General features: G+C 36.1%; 4 protein-coding genes and 1 long non-coding RNA gene across 8 annotated transcripts in view; 4 read left to right on the forward strand and 1 right to left on the reverse strand.

The window, feature by feature from the left end:
- Positions 1 to 223, forward strand: part of LOC107623482 — a 1,315-nt gene extending 1,092 nt beyond the window's left edge. Inside the window, exon 3 of the long non-coding RNA XR_002355212.1 lies at positions 189 to 223. This is a non-coding gene — a long non-coding RNA (uncharacterized LOC107623482). The remainder of the gene's footprint in view (positions 1 to 188) is intronic.
- LOC107623480 lies at positions 2,308 to 5,967 on the forward strand. 2 transcript variants are annotated; one of them, XM_021113140.1, is made up of 9 exons: positions 2,308 to 2,736; positions 2,815 to 2,879; positions 3,227 to 3,267; positions 3,368 to 3,456; positions 3,536 to 3,649; positions 4,282 to 4,359; positions 4,532 to 4,597; positions 5,412 to 5,555; positions 5,692 to 5,794. In XM_021113140.1, the coding sequence occupies exons 1-8, from the start codon at positions 2,434 to 2,436 to the stop codon at positions 5,535 to 5,537; spliced, it is 882 nt and encodes a 293-aa protein (XP_020968799.1). In that variant the 5' UTR covers positions 2,308 to 2,433; the 3' UTR covers positions 5,538 to 5,555; positions 5,692 to 5,794. The 2 variants fall into 2 exon arrangements, with proteins under 2 accessions (XP_020968799.1, XP_016181243.2); XM_016325757.2 differs by having other exon boundaries at positions 2,309 to 2,736; positions 5,412 to 5,492; positions 5,692 to 5,967.
- On the forward strand, positions 6,374 to 6,819 carry LOC107619887 (uncharacterized protein At4g04775-like). Its single transcript, XM_016322125.1, has 2 exons — positions 6,374 to 6,553; positions 6,631 to 6,819. Exons 1-2 carry the CDS (start codon positions 6,374 to 6,376, stop codon positions 6,817 to 6,819), a joined length of 369 nt encoding a protein of 122 aa, XP_016177611.1.
- On the forward strand, positions 10,886 to 14,744 carry LOC107623029. 2 transcript variants are annotated; one of them, XM_016325151.2, is made up of 4 exons: positions 10,886 to 11,016; positions 11,801 to 12,006; positions 12,358 to 13,042; positions 13,129 to 14,744. In XM_016325151.2, exons 3-4 carry the CDS (start codon positions 12,547 to 12,549, stop codon positions 14,538 to 14,540), a joined length of 1,908 nt encoding a protein of 635 aa, XP_016180637.1. In that variant the 5' UTR covers positions 10,886 to 11,016; positions 11,801 to 12,006; positions 12,358 to 12,546; the 3' UTR covers positions 14,541 to 14,744. The 2 variants fall into 2 exon arrangements, with proteins under 2 accessions (XP_016180637.1, XP_016180640.1); XM_016325154.2 differs by lacking the exon at positions 10,886 to 11,016 and having other exon boundaries at positions 11,047 to 12,006; positions 13,129 to 13,577; positions 13,707 to 14,744.
- LOC107623031 (flavin-containing monooxygenase FMO GS-OX-like 9) lies at positions 15,378 to 18,352 on the reverse strand. Of its 2 annotated transcripts, none has more exons than XM_016325155.2 (7): positions 17,496 to 18,352; positions 17,305 to 17,375; positions 17,021 to 17,200; positions 16,833 to 16,915; positions 16,433 to 16,568; positions 16,081 to 16,254; positions 15,378 to 15,943 (listed from the first exon to the last, which is right to left on the reverse strand). In XM_016325155.2, the coding sequence occupies exons 1-7, from the start codon at positions 18,052 to 18,054 to the stop codon at positions 15,746 to 15,748; spliced, it is 1,401 nt and encodes a 466-aa protein (XP_016180641.1). In that variant the 5' UTR covers positions 18,055 to 18,352; the 3' UTR covers positions 15,378 to 15,745. The 2 variants fall into 2 exon arrangements, with proteins under 2 accessions (XP_016180641.1, XP_016180642.1); XM_016325156.2 differs by having other exon boundaries at positions 17,021 to 17,179; positions 17,496 to 18,332.

Below are 19,051 nucleotides of genomic sequence, written 5' to 3' on the forward strand. Positions count from 1 at the left end.
AGAAGTAGAAGATTAATTAAAAGAGGTTATTTCAGTAACTTAAAGAAAGGCATAGATTCAACCCCCCTTCTCTAAGCCTACTACAACCTTCACTCAGTTTTAAAAAACAAACGCAACCTAACTTCTTTGACGTGGAGCTCACTAATTGGAGTACCAGTTGACATATTAATTTATTGGAAAGTTTTTAGGTATACCGATATATCGGTGTTTTAATAAATTTTAATCGTTGATCTTAATTATATATATTATATATATTTTTTATAATTAAGATTAACAATTGAAAATCACTTGCACTTGAAAGTTTTCTTATATTATGTGCTACACTACTAGCTAGTGTGCTGCTATGAGCTACTTCAAATAAACAAATGATGATTGATATACTAGCATATATATATATATATATGTGCGCTATATTTATGTAGTTTTTTTTTCTTACATCTAATTCATATGCAATTTTTCTATTATAAATTAAATCATAATAACCAATCCCATTTGTGATAATTAACCTGAATGCAAATGATTTATTTTTAAAAGGTAAAGGATTCAGTTGTCAATGAGTAATAATTCAAATGGTATAGTCTCTCCATACTCAATTAAGAGGTTGCGGGTTCGAGTCTCCTATCTTTGGTAAATAAAAAAAAAAGAAAAGAAGGATTCAGTTGTCAAATTTTTTGTCAATAACTAGTTTGTCTAATACAAAAATATTTAGGGATCAATTTGGAGCTTCATGCTAATTATAAAGAATAATTAAGTAAATTTAATTAAGTAGGATTGGAACCTTTAGATAGTTAATTAAAAATAAAAAATCATTAAATTTCTCATTTTTGTTAATGTTGCAAGCGTGAGAAGTACATGAAGTTAGTCCTACATAAAAAAAACAAAGAAGAGTGAGGAGTTTATAAGATAAGAGATCCATTAATTTGACACTTTAAAGTTTTGAGTTGGATGTGGTGTCATCTCATAATTCTCCATGGTTGGCTCTCCAATTTTTATTTGAATTGGAGCCTTTAAATTCGTAAATGGAGTTAAATCCTTGTAAAACTTTGTTTCTTCTCTTTCTTTCTTCTTTGTAATAATTTGTGAACTCATTATTATTTCTTAACCACAAACTAATTGATCATGTTAAACTCAAAATCAAGGAACATAAGTGTATTATAAAGTAGGAAAAATACGCTGAATCTGAAGATTCTAATACAAATACGTTGTAAGTTAGAACATGTGATTATATAAATAGTAAATTAATTACTACTTGAAAACTTATTAATAACGAGATGATTGATTAATAGACAACAACAGTTGTTAGTTAATCTACTTCCCAAACGGATCTTCTCAAAAATTTTTAATTAATAATTTTGTAAAATATAATTTCATACTATACAACACGAAAATAGTTAATTTTATAAGAAATTAATAGTTAAAAATTATTAAATAATTTAATAAATTTGATTAAATTATCATCTAACCATTCTCAATTATAAGGTAGCGTTTGGTGAAGAGACAGAGACGAAAAGATTGAGACTGAGAGACTGAGTCTAAGAGACAGAGATTGAAATAAATTTCAGTATTCTGTTTGGTGTAAAGTAGGAAACAGAAATTGAAATTAATTAATTGAAATGAAAGTATTTTGGTGGAAATTCAGGTGCAGTCGACTACACGTGAAGTTAATAGCTGAAAGCCGTTAGATGATTTGATTGATTTGACTAAATTTTCATCTAACGGCTTTTAACTATCAACTTCACGTGAAGTCGACTGCACCTGAGTTTCCACCAAGTATTTTAGGTATAAAATGTTATTAAAGTTTCAATCTCCATCGCTACAAATTTTAGTCCCTTGTGTCTCCACTTTTTGGAGGTACTGAAATACTGAAATTTTGGAGACAGAAACAGAAATTTTAGTACCAGTCTCTAAACCAACAAATATAATACTAAGTCTCAATCTTTCAGTTTCTATCTCAATATCTCAAAATAAACACTATCTAAATTTTATGCATAGACCAGTTTAATTATAATTGAATTTTCACCATAAAATATTGGGATAAAATTTTCAGAAGATGAAATTGTAAGATAAATTCCAACAAGCCCAAAAAACTACCGCTCAAATGACACCATCTTTTTATTCTCATCTAAAGATCTCAGATTCGAGTCTCATCATAACTTTGAAAAAAAAAAAATGAAAATTCAGGTGCAGTGGACTTCATATGAAGTTGATACCTGAAAACCTTTAAATGATTTGACTGATTCGACTAAATTTTCATCTAATGACGGTAAGTATCAAGGCCAACTGAAGCCTACTTAACCTGAGTTTTTACTAAAAAAAAAAAAAGAGTAAATCGCGATAGGCTTCGAAGTTGCAAGTAGGTGTATTGGTTGTTCTGCGTTGGAAGCTGTGGTGGTTTGAAGTGAAGGAAAGGAAGGTGTTTGATAGAAACAGAATATGGTTAGGAGCGCCAATTTCAGTTGCTGGACTCATTCCAAAACCGTTTCTTTCATCTGGCTCTTCTCTGCCTTCCTCTTCTTCACTCTCTTCCACATGCTCCTCCTCAACAACTCTTCTTCTTCTTCTTCTTCTTCCTCTTCCACTTTGAACTGGGACCGAAGATCCAACTTGTATCACAACATGGAGCGAGATCTCGATCAGCATGGACCTGCTTTCCTCAAACACGGTCAAACCTCTCAGTCCTTGTCTCTTTCCGATATCTTCACTCTTAACCATGGATCTGTAACGCCTCTACTCAAGGTTAGGGTTTAACCTCTCTTTCCTGCACACTACTTGTTCTTATTTCCGCTCCTACTCATCATTAATTTCCATATGCAGCCTGCAAATCCTCCTGTCAGAGCTAATGTGTTGTACATGAGCCCCGAATTCTCTCTCCCTATCGCGTAAGCATCAATAATCTCTACAAATTTCTTGGATTCATAGGATATTCCTACTAGATGGATACTTATATATATATATATATATATATATATATATATATGTTATGTGTATCATAAAATCTTACCTTCAAAATGGACTATTGCTAAACTTTTCTAGGTAGATGCAGAATGAAAGATGTAATATTATGACCTATTCTTTCAGCGTTGCATAGTTCCACAGCGACAATACATTTATTGCTTCATCTTTTCTAATTACCATCCTTTTTAATGTTATCCGCTGAGTAATTATTTTTTTTCTTTACTACTTTTTACCAAGTAATTTGATATTCATGTAGACTTGCATGATACAGGGAGGCTGTCAAAAATACTTTTAATCCATACTTTGATAAAGGTAAATTACCTTCTGGTTTATTTGTTTAAAGATAGTTGCTGCACCCTCTTCTCTTTGTTGTTTGTTTTATTATTGTCATTCTGACGCGTGTGTCCATTAGCAATCTGGTTTCAGAACTCTACTCTCTACCATTTTAGCATGTTTCATGCCTCCCACCATATTCAACCTGTTCCTGCCACAAAAGAAGAGGTATGATTTCATTTTAAGCGTTTCTGTTTCTTCTTGGCAGTTTGCTAATCTAACTCCTCGTGATAAATTTTTATTGCAGATAGAAGCCGAAGCATCTTCTGTTCAGGCTGTTGCAAGGACTCTCTGCCCTTTGAAAATTGTTTTGGATAGAGTGGTTTTGACTTCAACTGGGGTGCTCCTCGGTTGCTGGCAGGTTACTTTGCCTAATCTAAAGGATCATTTATTTGTACCCTTGTCCTTGACCAATGTTCTTCTAGGTTGTGTTTGGTAAGTGTTTTAGGAAAGAAAACATGAAAATACTGGTTTAAATATAAATACAAGTCGAAAATACTGATACATACAAATACAAATACAACACAAAAAGAATAGATTATAAATCGCAATAATGAGAAATTATTCCTTGGTGCTACTACTCTCTCTTGCATTGTTTACCCTTGTCCCTCTTTCATACTGAGTGCTGTCAAGTTTAAATTTAGAATGGTGAAGGTAGACCAATGTAGAAAGTCATTAGATTTTGGACTTAAGTGGTTAAATCTAAATTTTCTAATTTTTAGATAAATACATATGTTTACGTTTTACTTGTACTTGTATGGTTCATTCTTTTTTACTTTAACATTATTTGTTGCCTGTTTTGGTAATTGTTGAAACGCTCAACCTGAGCATCAATCAGTAATGCAAGAAAATTTAAATCAATAACTACAAGAAGAAGAAGAAAGAAACCATATTTATAATTGATTCTTTATATAGAATTGTATCAGTACTAGAAATGCAAACAGTATCAGTAAGTCATATGCCTAGGCTAATGATTTAGTGGTTTTTCTGTAGGTCAACTCGGGGACAGACCCCATAACTATTCGCGCAAAGTTGAAGGAGGTGCTTCCACATGCACCACAGAAGCAGCTTGTAAGCATAATTTGAATACTCAGTTTAGAGTTCTTGTCTGATGTAATAGATTCTTGTATGGGATCCAATCCTTTTGTTTTTCTGAAGTTAATTGGTTATTAGAAATTAAGTATGCCAGAAAAATTGCACAAAGATATGGTTCTTGATTATCTTGCATTATTTTTTACTGCAGTATGATGCTGCAATTCTTCACACATCATTTGCAAGGCTCTTGGGACCCCCTAGAGCATCACCTACGGTAATGTGTATCTACAGTATTTCTTCAAATTTTATTGAGTTTTACATTAAGATATGTCAGTGTGAATTTTAATGATATAATGTATTTGCAATGGAGTTGGATTTTTTCATAATTGTCTCTGATGTATTAGTTAAGAAGTTGTCTTTATTACTTACTAATTTGTTATTAGTTATTACTTCAGAAGATCCCTATAAATTTCTATTTGGCATCAGTTTATTTCACTCTGCATACAAGTGTAATTGCTCTCTATAGGGCTTTAGCATTCATTTTGTAGATATAAAGTTTTCATTGTGCCTCTACCCAACTGCTTCAGTTTTTGAGTGCGTAATCTAAAATTCAATCCTTGTTGTCTTCATTTTTTGAAATAATTTTTTTGTTCTCTTTGGCAAACAAATAAAAGAGTTGAGTGTTAGGCTGTTAGCACACAATATGTGAACATATATACTCTTCATATCGGGTTAAGCAGTAGTCATTCACGTGTCTTCCCAGTTACTAAGCTTTCGGGATAGATTGTTCCCCACACATTTATAATATGATTTCAGCGTATATATTTTCTAAACTTGGGAATTCAATTGAGGAATGGTGAACTGTCAAGTAGTGTTGAGACACAACTAAATAAAGATGCAATAGGACAGAAAATATAGCAAGAAGTAATGAAACAACTTGAAATGGGGGTGTAGCAGTTACAAGTTTGTTGCATTTACTTATGCATTATGATTTCTTCATTGCTGAGCAGTGTTGAGGAAATGTATCTGATTTATTATGCGGTAGGTTTCTTAATCTATTATTTACTTCCAATTTTTATTGTATGCAGGAGCTGCCTGAAACATCGGACAGTGTCCAATTTTTTCATGATCTGGTTAATCGACTTAACCGTCAGATCCGTGGATTCAAGGTTTGTGGTTTTATTGTACCATTTGTAATTTTTCTGGCGCAGTAATAAGAATAAGAACAACAGGTACAAGTTGAAACCTTAATTGGAATTGTTTTGGCACTTCCATTTTAGTTTTGCTGTTTTATCCTCCTATTATTCTTGCCAATAAGCCTTAACCATGGTGTTAAAGTGCATTGACTTCTCCTTCAAACAAATTCAGGCAGAGGTGTCAGAACTATGGTACGTGGAGGAATTTGATCTGCTTGCTCTTGCTCTAAATGGAAGAATGAACACTCGAAAATACAAACTTGGCTGCTCAAGAGCCTGAAGTTAGAAACCCACGAACATGTACACACACGAATGACACGATGTTATGAATTGACTCTTCTTTTTTTTCCTCTGTAATATTTTAAGTTTAGCCCAAAAGATGTTATGATGGTAATAATATTAAACCAGAGTTATATATTGGAAATCAATTTCACAATTCAGTTTAAATTATTTTGACCTCAATAAATCGCTATTATCGACTAAAGTGAATTATATGGTAAAGATGTAAGTTTACATTAATAACTTTAGAGTAAAAGACAAATTGGTTCCTGACCTTTTTAAATTTGGACATTTTCGTCCCTCAAGATTTAAAATACCTTTAACCCCCTCACCTTGTAAAATCTGGGACAATTGTACCCCTCCGTTGAGTTGGGTTGGAAAACGGTACCGGAGAAGGCTGATGTGGCTGGGGGGAATCTCAGCTGTCCGTTTAGGTTACTGAGTTGGATGGGAAACAAAATTTGGACGGACAAATCGATCCTTCTAACTCAAAACGACGTCGTCTCCATGCCTGAGTCCTATTTGATCGAAATCCTTGGACGAACACATGGGTGTTGATGCTGCGATTGTCCATGATGAGTGAAGGGAGCTCTTCATGCACAAGACTTGGAGGGGGATCTTCTTGCGCTGTGCCAGGAGGATATGAGCGAGATCGAGTTGCGCCAAAGTGCTACTGCGGCGTCTATGCCATTATGTACAAGTCAAGAACGACTAGTAACCCTAATAGAGTGTTTCTCGGGTGTCCATTCTTCAAGGTAAGTGACCGATTTTTCAATAGTTGGATTAGACTGTACTGGGTGTTAATGGGTGATTCACTGAAATTTTTTTCCAGGCTAAAGAACCGTACTGCCGGTACTTTGGCTGGCTGGATGAACATTTGAAAAAGATTAGAACCGTAGAGCCTGAAGCATTGGGTGCTGTGGATGAAGCTGAGGGAGTAAACGTTGAAGAACAGCTGTTTCGAAATCAGGATATGGAGAAAAAAAATAGAAGAGTTGGAGAGGAAGCTGTTGTCTATTGAAAGCAAAAAAAAACATGAGTTTGTGGCATATTACTGTGATTGGTGTAGTAGTTGTTGTTGTTGCTGTATGTATCTTGAAGGTGTAAAGATGACTGATGTACATGGAATTGGTTGTAATGGAAATTGCCATTGCTGGATTTTTAATGAAAAGTATATTAGTGGACTGAATCCTTTTTTTTTTCATAGTTAGAACAGCTAAACATTATTGCAAGCATTATATAAGATAGTAATTTTAGATAGATTGTAACCAAAACGTTACATGACAATATATCTGGTTTAATCCAAAACATAGCTAAACAGCATGAGTTAACCACAAAATATAAAAATATCTGGTTGGCATGTAAACAAGTTTGCCAAGATATGAAAGATATAAAGCATTGTCTAAGTCATGGTAACAACTAGCAAAAAAAAAAAAAAAACAGAAATCATGCAACTGTGTTCACTTCTTCTGAAGCTTGAGAATTCTCTTTGTGGTACTACTAGCTGCTTTCAAGGTCTCCTGCGAGGGTCCCGTATTGGTGCTTTTGCCTTGAGTTTGTTGTATGTGTGGTGGTGGATTTGCACTTGTTGGGAGCCGAACAATTGGTTGCTTGGGTCTGAATTTAGGGGCAGCAGTATTGGAGTTTGGTTGGTCCACTCTTGGCAGCTGGGATGGAGGCCTAAATGGAGTCTGTGCTAGAGCAGATGGTTGGCCCATAAATGGTGCAGCAATTGATGCAGACCCAGATGCTTTCCCAGCACTAGGTTCAGCCAATTTTTCACTCTGTGATTCATTTTGACCATATGTAACATCAATGTAACCAAATGGGGTAATTAGTGCTTAAGGTAACCAATTTTTTATCACTGACTAATTTTAAAAAGTACAAAATGGTCCTAAAGCATTATTGGTGCTGGCTTACCTCTGGTTGAGGGGCTGATTATGAAAGGGAAAGCAGAACCAGAACTTGTGAGTTGTCAACTGTCTTCTTGGGTTTTTTCTTCTTTGATTTCTAGTTGGGGTTGCTTGGAACTCCTTTACAAGTTTTATAGTTATGCCCTTTCTCGTTGCACTTGCTACATGTAAGCTGAAAACTTCTTTTCAGCTTGTCCCCCTGAATATGAGTCTCAGCAGGGTCCTTGTTGCAGTTATGCACATTTGGCCTCCCAATAGGCCGCTTGATAGGTGGCGTGGCAGGCCTCAGCTGGTCAGTGGCAGTTCAGAATTCTTCACTAGGAATGGGCTTGATGCAATGTGCATATGTCTTGTGAATGGACTCCATACACAACCAGGAATGCACATAATCCTCAACCTGGTCATGCCTCTTTCTGATTACAGCAATAGCATGTATGCATGGCATGCCTGCATAACCAATGCAACTTACATGTAAACCAGCATTGAAAACATGAAAACATAATCTTTGGTCTTCTTTCTGGTAACCTCAAACCTTTTTCTTTCATTGTTTCCCACCCACTCAGCAATCTACCTATTGCTCGATTTTATCTTCATCTGCAACCTTTTCTCCTGAACTGGTGCTAGCTTTCCACTGTGGTGTTCTTACAATCTAATATGCTTGGTCACCCTCCTCATTAAATAGCACCTAATCTCCTCACACATTGTCAACACAGGTTTAACTCTGCACTTCACTACCTTTGTATTGAAAACTTCGCACATGTTATTACTCAGGTTATCAACCTTGAGTCCATGACTAAAAAATGCTTTAACCCAAGTGGCAGGTTTAAATTTCATCAAATATTCCCATGCCGCCTTGTTAATCCCCTTCAGCTTATTCATTTTCTCCTTGAATTCTGGTTCAGTTGTATACCTAGCACATTCCCACACAATGTCTCTAATGTGCATGTCTTTGAACCGATTAATAAAGTTCTTCCATATATGCATGACACAGTTTCTATGATGTGCCCTTGGCATTACCTCTTTTAATGTTGGTAGAAGGCCCTAGTCAAATACATTTTTGGAAACACATTATAGGCAACCCTAATAAACCCAACAAATAAACACATTACATGCTATCCTAATAAACACCAACAAATAAACACATTACATGCTACCCTAATAAACACATAATATTGTCATTTCATTTGCATAACCAATAAACTGCTACTCTAATAAACCCAAAAAAATGAAAGTAAGAGTCTGACCTTTTGCTGGTCAGACATAAAGTTCCAACCAAATTGGGAAGCATCACCCAGATCTTCCTGAAGTAGTGTGAGGAACCATTTCCATGATTCCTTGGTCTCAGATCTTACAACAGCAAATGCCACTACATAGAATTGGTTGTTGGCATCCTGTGCCACTGCTGACAGTAACTGGCCTCCATGGTATGTCTTAAGAAAGGCTCCGTCTAGATGGATGAAAGGTCTACATCCACTCTTGAAGCCTTGCTTACAGCCCTCGAAGTAGATATATATCTTGTTAAAGACAGGGAGGGACTGAGGGATAGGCTTCACATCAATTCTTGCTGTCGACCCGGGATTACTCTTGATTATCTCCATCCCATAGTCCCTGAGCTTTTCATACTGTTCTTTTTCGTTTCCTACTAGCCTTTCCTTGGCTTCTTTCACTGCCCTATATACCATCTTCGGATGCACCACTAAGTTAAACTCTTTTCTGAGGAAATCAATTGCCTCATTAGTTGTCATATGAGGTTGACTTCCCATTCTCTTCTCCACTTTCTTACTGATCCAGTGTTGATCAGCAGCATTGCTACCCAAATCTCTTGCGCATGTGTGCTCGGACTTGTAATTCTTAACCTGGAAGCATAATAGTGTCTTGTTGTAGGATAGATGTGTCAGCCATGGACAGCTTTCACCCCTGCAGGCAACTCTCACTATTTCCTTATCATTTTTTATCCACAACAGTTCCCTCCCTTCAGATATGAACATATCTCTGACAACTTCTTTGAAGCCATCTATGGTTGCAAACTTGGTACCCACCTCAAATCTCCCCTCTCCAAACCCATACTCCTCATTAAACACTGGTAATTCATGCTTGTCTCTCTCATCCTCTGAAGATACTGGTGTGTGAAGATCCTCAAATTCATACTCATAAATAGGGTCATCATCATCTGACCCTCCTCATTCACATAGAGGCCGATTGGAGGCCTCTCATTGGGCTGCACAGATGGGACATCTTCTTCAGCATGCACAGAAGCACCAGTTCTTTGGAACTTGACATTAGGACCACTTTCTTTGGACTTGGCAATAGGCCTGGTTCTTTTGGGCTTCCCACTAGGCCCAGTTTCTTTGGGCTTGGCAGCTGGCCTGGTACCTTTGCTATCAGGTCCACTTGCAGTCCTTGGTCCAGCTCTTCTCTTGCTTCCACTTGACTCTGTCCCTGGCCCTTCCTTGACAGTGACCTTATTTTTTGGCAGCACTTTCTCCTTTCCTTTCAGAGTTCTTCTTTTCTTCATACCATCATTCTCCTCATCACAGCTAGAAGAGTCATCATCAGAACTAGTTCCAGCGACATTCGGAGGAGGTTTATACAACTCATCCTCTCCACTACCATTTCCATCCCCTTCTGTGGATGGTGATGACTGAAGCTCCCTCATGATACTGTCAACATCAACGGAATCATCAAATTCTTTCGTCCCCTGTTCTGCAGCAGCATCTTCTTCCACAATCTGTGGCTCATCAACAGGGTAATCGAAATAAATGTAGAACTTGTTTGTAGTTGAATTCCTCAGCTTGTTCTCTCGCATTTCATTGATTCCTGCATCCGCTTTTAGAATGTGTAGTCCAGACTTAATGTCATTGTTTATTGGGTCATACCAATACACTGCCATGTATGTTGCATAGCCCAAACTCTTGAATAGTATAACTAAATCCCTAAAATTTACAAAGTCCAAATTCTTTTTCGTTTTTTTTTTAATGATAGGATAGGTTACTTGTTTTTGTTAACGAAGTAAAGAAATAAATTCATTTTAATGAAACAATGTTTTAAAGTAAACTTTTTTTCCTTTTGTTTTCTTAACTAATGTCTAATGATAAAAGATAAGGATTTGGATTCTCTAAATTTTGATGCGTGTCTCTTTACTCTCTCTCTCTTTCTGAAATCTTCGTTGAGAATGGCCCATCAGCACTGCAGATCCAAACACACACTTCTTTTTGCTTTTCAATGGAATCTCAGAATGAAAAAGATCACTTTTTGATTGCTCAGCTCTTCTGGGTCGCTTTGATTTTCTTCTTGCTGCATTAATGGTTCTCTCTCTCTATTCTTCTTCTTCTTCTTCTTCTGTAACGTGGCAAGTTTCCATTCTTACAATGGTTGAATTCCACCATTACTTTGGGAATTTGGACTGAACATGTTTTCCTTCATCACTCATCAGGGATGAGTTCATTTTCACCAATAGTTTTTTGGTCAAAATTTTCATTTTTCTGATGATCAGTCTTTGTAGTTTCAGTTTCTCAGGTTTCACGAATTCTTCTTTCATAAACTTTGTAATATCATAAACTTTATTCTATTTTCCTTCATTTCTCTTGGCTTTATGTTGAGTTTGGTGCATTTGATACTATTTTGTCTTTGGAATCTGATTCTGACTGGCATTTTAGCATAAGGACTAATTCTATCCAAATTCTTCACCTTCCCTCTTTTTCCTTCTTTTTTTTTTTCCTTTTTAAAATTTCATTTTTGTTATCAGTGACCATCACCTAGACTAGTGCATGCATAGTACTTAAGACTTCCATGCTCATTCTGATTGCTGAGAAAATTCCTGTAGTTTATGCTGTGCTATGTTCTCCATTAGTAGCTGGTCTTTGTGAACTTCATATTGAAACTGAAATGCACATGCAAGGTTATTTGGCATTCCTATCTATTGTTTATATCAAAGACATTCATGCAAATCAGTATGTGTTTGTCTTATTTTGTTAGGCAATCACATCACATCTTTTATATGTAGAACTAAAATTCAGTTTTTATCATATCACATTCCTTTCTGGACACATACTGCATAATTAGATTGAATGATTTTGGTTTTTATTTCAGGTTCTTGTTGTTTAGTTGAAACTGCTGCATCTTCATTCATGGCATTAATGGGCATGGGTGCAAATATGCAATACAATGACCATTTCCCGGGACATTACTCCATGAAGGGCCTCATCTTTGGTGCCGAAGGAAGCTCATGGACTTCATCAAACAAGGGACTTCTATAGCAGACAATTCTCGAGTATGATGCTATATTTAGGGACCAAGTATGTCAGCTTCTTGTTTTATCAGAGAATTATTCAATGCATTCTTTTAGGATTCAAATGTAGTTTCTAGAGAAGCAGCATATAAAGTAGATTTTGAGTTACTTCACTGTTTGTAAATGAATTAAACGTTTTAGAAAGATGCTATCACATTTGTTAAAGTAATGTATTCAAACGTAAAAGGTGACAAGAAAATAGGAATCTTAGCCAGTCCATCAGAGGAACAATTTACTATTAATACTATTTCCATTCTTATTACATCCAAAATAATGCATACTTTTCTTGATACTTATAATACTTTTTTTTTTTTACTATTATTCTTATGTATCGTATTCTTATTTTTGCCTTATTCAGATTCATGAGCTGCACCAAATTTACCAGAAACAGAGGGAATTGATGGATGAAGTTAAAAGGAACGAGTTATGTAAACATAATTTACGGTTGGAGACATAATGGTCAAGTTCCTCTCTGTGTTATTCATCAAACTTGCCTTTGTTGGCTGGTCAATCATCTGTTTTAATTGTGGAACGCATCGAGTCACTAATGGCTTTGGCACAAGAAAAGAACAGGCAAAGATGTCCTGCTTCTGAAACTACTCCAACTGTAATCAAAGATCTCTTAAAAGATTCTGAATTATCACAGTCCACTTACAGAAAAGTTGGTAACAAAATTTTGGATCTCCAACTTCCAGCTGAAGAGTACATTGATAGTGAAGGCGATTCTTCCGAAAGTGAAAAGAGTACAGCTTTTACTTTAAATGGAACTTCTCAGGTTGTGTGTAACGGTTTAGCCGACTTAAATGTACCTTTTAATCTCAAGGAAGAGACGGGTGCGGAGTCTGATGATTTGCAGCCCAGAATTCATCATGGAAGCTCCCTTGTTTGTGATATATCAAGAGCAAGAAAATCAGGCTGGCATAATTTTCCCAATGATGCTATACAGAATTTGAACAAAAGAAAGTATCTTGAAGATTCCTCAGATGATCCAATGCCAAAGCCAGGGAAGAAACTCGTACCGATGTCCTCAAGTAATATTGCTGGTGAGAATTTGTCTTCAAGTTTGAATTGAAGTTATAATAAATGCATTTTTTGAACAAATGGTGATAATGAATTTGCCATTTTTCAGGGCAAAATGGCAGGGTCTTGAATTCCCAAGCCGGATTTAGTGATACCGACAGGCAATCTGTTCCAGTTGAATCATTGAGTCAGAAACTTGAGCAAGTTAACATTTTTGCATGTTTGCAAAACTATCTTCTCCGCAACGGCTTTTGCTTTAGCGCCAAGTCATTTAATCAACTATCAATCGATACTGATGATCTAAGCAGCTGCAACAACCATGGTTCATCATCGGCTAGCCATGAGCTTAGGGAGTGTGTTCAGGTCTCTGAAGATGTGTTCAATCCCAAGAACATAAACCTGAATACCATGCCTGGTTATTCCGATACAATAACAGCATTTCAAAGCATTCATAATTCAAGGGAAGAAGATAAATTTGAGTGTTCAAGATTTCCTTGGCTTAAAGAAAAGCCGGCACCCCAAGGAAAACTCAATGAAGAGGGTAAATCTTCAACACATGTAAGAAGCAACACTCTTGCATTTGACATTAATGGAAATACTGATGCTTCCAAAATTCTGTGTGTTGAAGAAACTCTGAATATATCAAAAAATTCACATGTAAATCATATTCTTGACAAGGGGGAACAGGTCCGTGCTGGTGAAAAGTTCTTGGAGAATGAGAAGACGATGCATGAATGCTTGATCCGCGTCATTGACCTGAATTCATGCACGAATGAGGATGAGAATACGCCAATGGATATCGATCTTCAGGCCCCTACGAGTCCAGAAAATAAGGAAAGTTCTCCACCAAGAGGAGAATCCGATGAAGCCCAAGAGGAGCAAGCCAGAATGGCAGCAGAGGCTTTGGTTTCGATATTCGAGGTGGCGGTCCATAATGGTCTCCAAATGACAACATGTTCACCATTAGAATCTTCCATGAGTAGCCCTCTTCACTGGTTTTCTGGGATTGTTTCTGCAATAGTGGATCATTCAGAGAGTGAGGTTAACTTGGAGCAGCATCTGCCTACTGATTTTGATTACTTTGAGTTCATGACTTTAAATTTGACCGAGACAACAGTCCTAGATTGCTTCTATAAGAGCAATGGCCAATCCAAGCAAGGAGGCGAAGGGTCTACCTCACTGACTCGGTCGAATAGGCCCCGGAGGGGGAAGGACTTCCAGAATGAGACTCTACCAAGTCTTGCTTGTTTGTCAAGGCACGAGGTGACCAAAGATCTTAAGACCATAGGAAGTCTAGTTAAAGCCGCCACGGCTCGTACTACTCGCTCGACAGATGGCTGCGCAAGAAGCGCAGGTAAAAATGCACCGGCCAAGGCGAGGAGAAGGCCATGTAAATCAGCTTCTAACATTACAGACTTACTGAAAAGAGGCCTAATTAGTTGGCAAAAAATATGTAGAAAGAAAAGGAGCCAAAGATTTCCAGTCAGTAATCTCCAGCTTATTTTTAAATCAAGTACATAACTAACTGATCCGCCTTTGAAACTATGTAATTTATACTCATTTTGTCTCGTAAAATGAGTGAAAGACATGCAGAAATGCATGTCAACTAAATTTACGAGACAAAATGAGTTCAGAAAACATTTCAGAAGGGATCTTTTTGTAAATATTTTCAGCTTTATATAGACTATAACATATAACTATATAAGTAATCATTTTGATTTTTGTGTATATCCTAATTTGTCCTTGGAATCAGATCCTGCCTTCTTTATTTGATTTTGTGGACTTTGATTTTATAAAGCTAATTTAATATTTATTGTTATTTAAACCATTATACAAAACCTCAAATAAATTTAGAAAAAATGACCACAATCGTTCTTAATTAATTTATCTTAATGGGATGATTGATTGATTAAGGCTAAGTTATGAGAGTCAAAAAGTGCAAAGCGCCGAAACGCGTGTGCAGGGAGTTGAGTTCATCGCAGTGATGAGCTTCATCTTCGATTCGTCAATCAGATTCGAATTCCAAAGCATATTCTTACCTGCATATTGCATAGGTTAGTGAGCTTTTTCTTTTTCTTTAAGCTTTCCGCACTTACGATGATTCATGCGTGTTTGTCTCCCCTACCTGTTCGATGAAATTCCTCATTCACACTCTGCATCACCAACTTCTATGCATTCCAAAATCTCACCACAAATGATTAACAAGTAACAAATTCGTCTCTTACCAGATATTAAAATAATAGATATATTACTATTAGTTCATGTTAATAGATTGAGCTGAATCGATTAATTACTGTTAATACTATATTATTGCTAATGTTCACATGAATTTTGTAATCTTTGAAGCTACCAATTGTATTTTACAGTAAGATTATAACACACTTGATTTTCATTTAGCTTTCTTAGCTTTGCTACAATTTTTCATAATCCAAAATCCAGATCCCTCAGCTCTCTTTTGAGGTGGACCTAATTAAATTACTAACACTCATTATTGTACTGCTGACTATGTATAACTGCAACAAAATTACAAACATACATCAATAAGATTCTCTCTTACTAACTTGTCTCAAGACTAGATATATTTATTTATACATATAATTTGATGATTGAAGCTTCTAATTCATTCATTGATGTCCCCCTTCAACCTTACAAATTAAAGTGGAAATCAACATAACTGAATAATAACTTGGAGTGGGAACGAATAAAATATTTTTTAGATATGCTCTTTACAGAGAAGAATCTTGAAGCCCAAGTTGAGTGAAGTGAGGACTTTGAAGGGCCTCTTGGAGCTTCTCATTATCATCCCAAGAATCTCTATATGTCTCTAAGTTGGCAAAGGAATTAAGTATGGCTGAAAGGCAAAGCTCTTTTCTCCATTCTTCTAGAGGTGGCAATCCTGCACGCTCTCCATATTTGACACAATACTGGAATTGCAATGCAATCAAAAGAAGGAAATAAATAAATATGGAAGGATACACAATTATCTAAGAGAGAGTGACTTTTAATAAAGACAACAGAAGGGTGTTTTTTTTTTTAAAAATTTTATTTTCTATTATTATACCTCAAAATCTGCAATGTCATGGGTGCAATGTTTAGGTATGCCTGCTACTTCTCTTGAGTGGTAGAACTCCTTGATGGATTTCATCATGTCCTCCCATGATGGCAATACCTTTCTCCCAGAAAGCACTTGTGCTATCCATATTGCTTGTGATTCAAAGAAAGGGAACCCTATGATCTGTGAACAAAGTCCATCAATGCTTATTGTACACGTGGCTAAAAATTATGTTTAACTGCACCATTTGCTTAGCATTATTTGGTGAAATATACCATTGCAAAATTATGTATATCTGTGTGAAATGAAAAATTTGATGTAAAACTAATGCAAATTGTTGAGCTCAGGGTAATTTATTTACCTTTCTAGGGATGCCTATAAAGGACAGTGATGGAGCAAGAGATGGGGGGAAAGTGTGCTCATACAAAGGCCCCACTCTGTCATCATCCACAACTACCATTCCTTTAGTGTCAAGAAAGGGGAACGCATAGGAGTACCTACACATAATTAATTGAATTTGAAATCTTTCAATTATTAGAATTAATCACTACTAGTTTACTCTAAAAGGGACACAGGGCAATGTTTGGGCACATAGGCCCCACATTATAATCTTTGAGCCTAAGATCATATAATTATCCAATCATAATATCTTTTTTTTTACCATAAGTTAGTGAAATTCATGAGATTGATTAATGATATAGATTACATATTTTTGTCACTGCTAAGTGTGTAGGCAATTAATGAAAGTTGTGTCTTTTTACCCTGTGCAGTACAAAATGGTGTCTGCAGAAATAGAGGAACCATCTACAAATGTGACCTTTCCATCCTCATGAAGTGTGTCTATCTGCACAAGGTACCATATATACTATGAAACTACCGAATATTGTAGTGAATTAACTACCTTCTTCTTTATGGGTTTAGTACTTGAAAAAGAACAAGAAGTTTGAACCTGTGGATGAAGGTGAAAGTTCTCATGTTTTGATATAACTTTAGATAAACCCTCAGTGATATTAAGAGATCTTGAACTCATGTGGACTTCCTTTGCTACTTTCACAAGCTCTAGCGATATATCTTGCCCACTTAAGGAATTTCCAACAACCACCACAATCTGTTCAATGAAGATTTGCCTCTATGTTTGAAAATGTTTTAATTTAAATCTCTAAACTTCATACTTCATACTCTTTGGAAATTAGTACACAAATAGAGATTGAAGGTTTCATATATATATAGTACCTCATTGCAGAGTGGTTCTGGGGATCTGTAAACGTGACTATGCATTTGTTTTCTGATCCATGTATCCATTCCTGAGCATGGGAGAGAATGTTATAAGAAAATGTGTCATGCATGATCATACCATATTCTTATTGTGTCTGTGTGAATCAGAGACAGAGAGATCTAGAAATGAATAGAATTGATAAACCTACCTTTAATGGAGGGCAATTTAGGCTGAGAGTAATGACCAGTGGCTACAACCACTGCATCAAACACCTCTTCCACCACCTTCTCACTCTTCTTCTCTACGCTTCTAACAACCCATTTCAAATCATTATTACTATAGGCACCATAATCCAACATCCCCACATAATCCACCCTTGTGTTGAATCTTATCATCTCTCTCAACCCAAACCATTCACAGAAGTCCTTTAGGTAATTAAGGAGCTCTGTGTGGCTTGGGAACCTCCTCATGTCCCTACCTTTCTTCACCATAAATGGGAAATCAGTGAACCCCATGATCTCCCTTGGAGATGTGAGCCTTAATGATTCATAGATACTACTATGCACCTTTAGAAAAGGATTTCTTCCTAAAGGATCCTCCCCTACCACATTTGGTTCATATAACCATTGCCCTCCTATCTCATGATTCTGCTCTAACACAACCACCCTGTGACCTTCTTTTCTCAGCTCCCTGGCTGCCACTAGCCCTGATGGTCCAGCTCCAATCACACACACATTCTTGGATTTGTAATTTTTCTCAGAAACCATTGTAACTAGAAGGGTTTAATTTGTTGTAGATAGAAGGTGATGATGGGAATGCAAATATGAGAGTGGGTTTATTGTATGTGTGGAGATGAGTTGGGAGTAATGGTGGGTTTTTATAGTTAAATATGGTTTCACGTAGCCAAAAAAAAAAAAGGAAAAAAAATAAGACCATAATTTGTGGTATAGTGATGGTTTGTTGTCTAGGAGACACACGTGATGATTTGAAATCAATAATACTTTGAAGTATGTCCACTTTTCATGCTTGGACTTCTTATCTTTACGTTGAATACTTCTCATTATATAGCTTTATTACCACATTGATTTACTCACATAATCAATTGATAAAAGTTTAAGTTATAAGTTACAACCTTTTATCAGTCTTCACTGCTACTTTAATTACTTTTTCTCTCTTCATCTCTCTCTCTCTCTCTCTCTCTCTTTCGTTTTGTATGGTCTATATGGACCAAGCATTCTGCTCTGCATTGCACTGCATGCATGTGTTTGGTACCCGGTATAATGATGATGATGATATTTTCATTCACATGGCCTAACTATGTGACAAATGAATCATCACCATGAATACTTTCTTGGACCTTAGCTTATGGCAATGGTGTTACTATTCTTTTCTGTTTCCTTGAGCATCAAACTTTCGATGAGGGCCAGCTTGATAATCACTCATCATCAGAGAGAATTTCGGAGTATATATTTAATTACTTAACATGGCCCTCATGCACGTACGAGACTTAATTTCTTTATTTAGCAGGAGGGGAAGATTATATTATTGTGTGAAATTTTATAGTAGTGTTTGAATTGTAAAAGATGGTATAATACGCCATTTTATTTAGAAGCTAAAATAATTCGCTCGTTTGATAACAAAATTCAAACAAAAATCATGGTTGCCTAGTAGTTTTCATTTTTTCAACGTGCGGAATCTTTTTTTTTTTTTTTCAAGTTTTATAGTTTATGATGAGTGTCGGTTGATTGTATTATTTTGTCGTAT

This window comes from Arachis ipaensis, chromosome B10, assembly GCF_000816755.2.
Source record: "Arachis ipaensis cultivar K30076 chromosome B10, Araip1.1, whole genome shotgun sequence".
Lineage (NCBI taxonomy): Eukaryota > Viridiplantae > Streptophyta > Magnoliopsida > Fabales > Fabaceae > Arachis > Arachis ipaensis.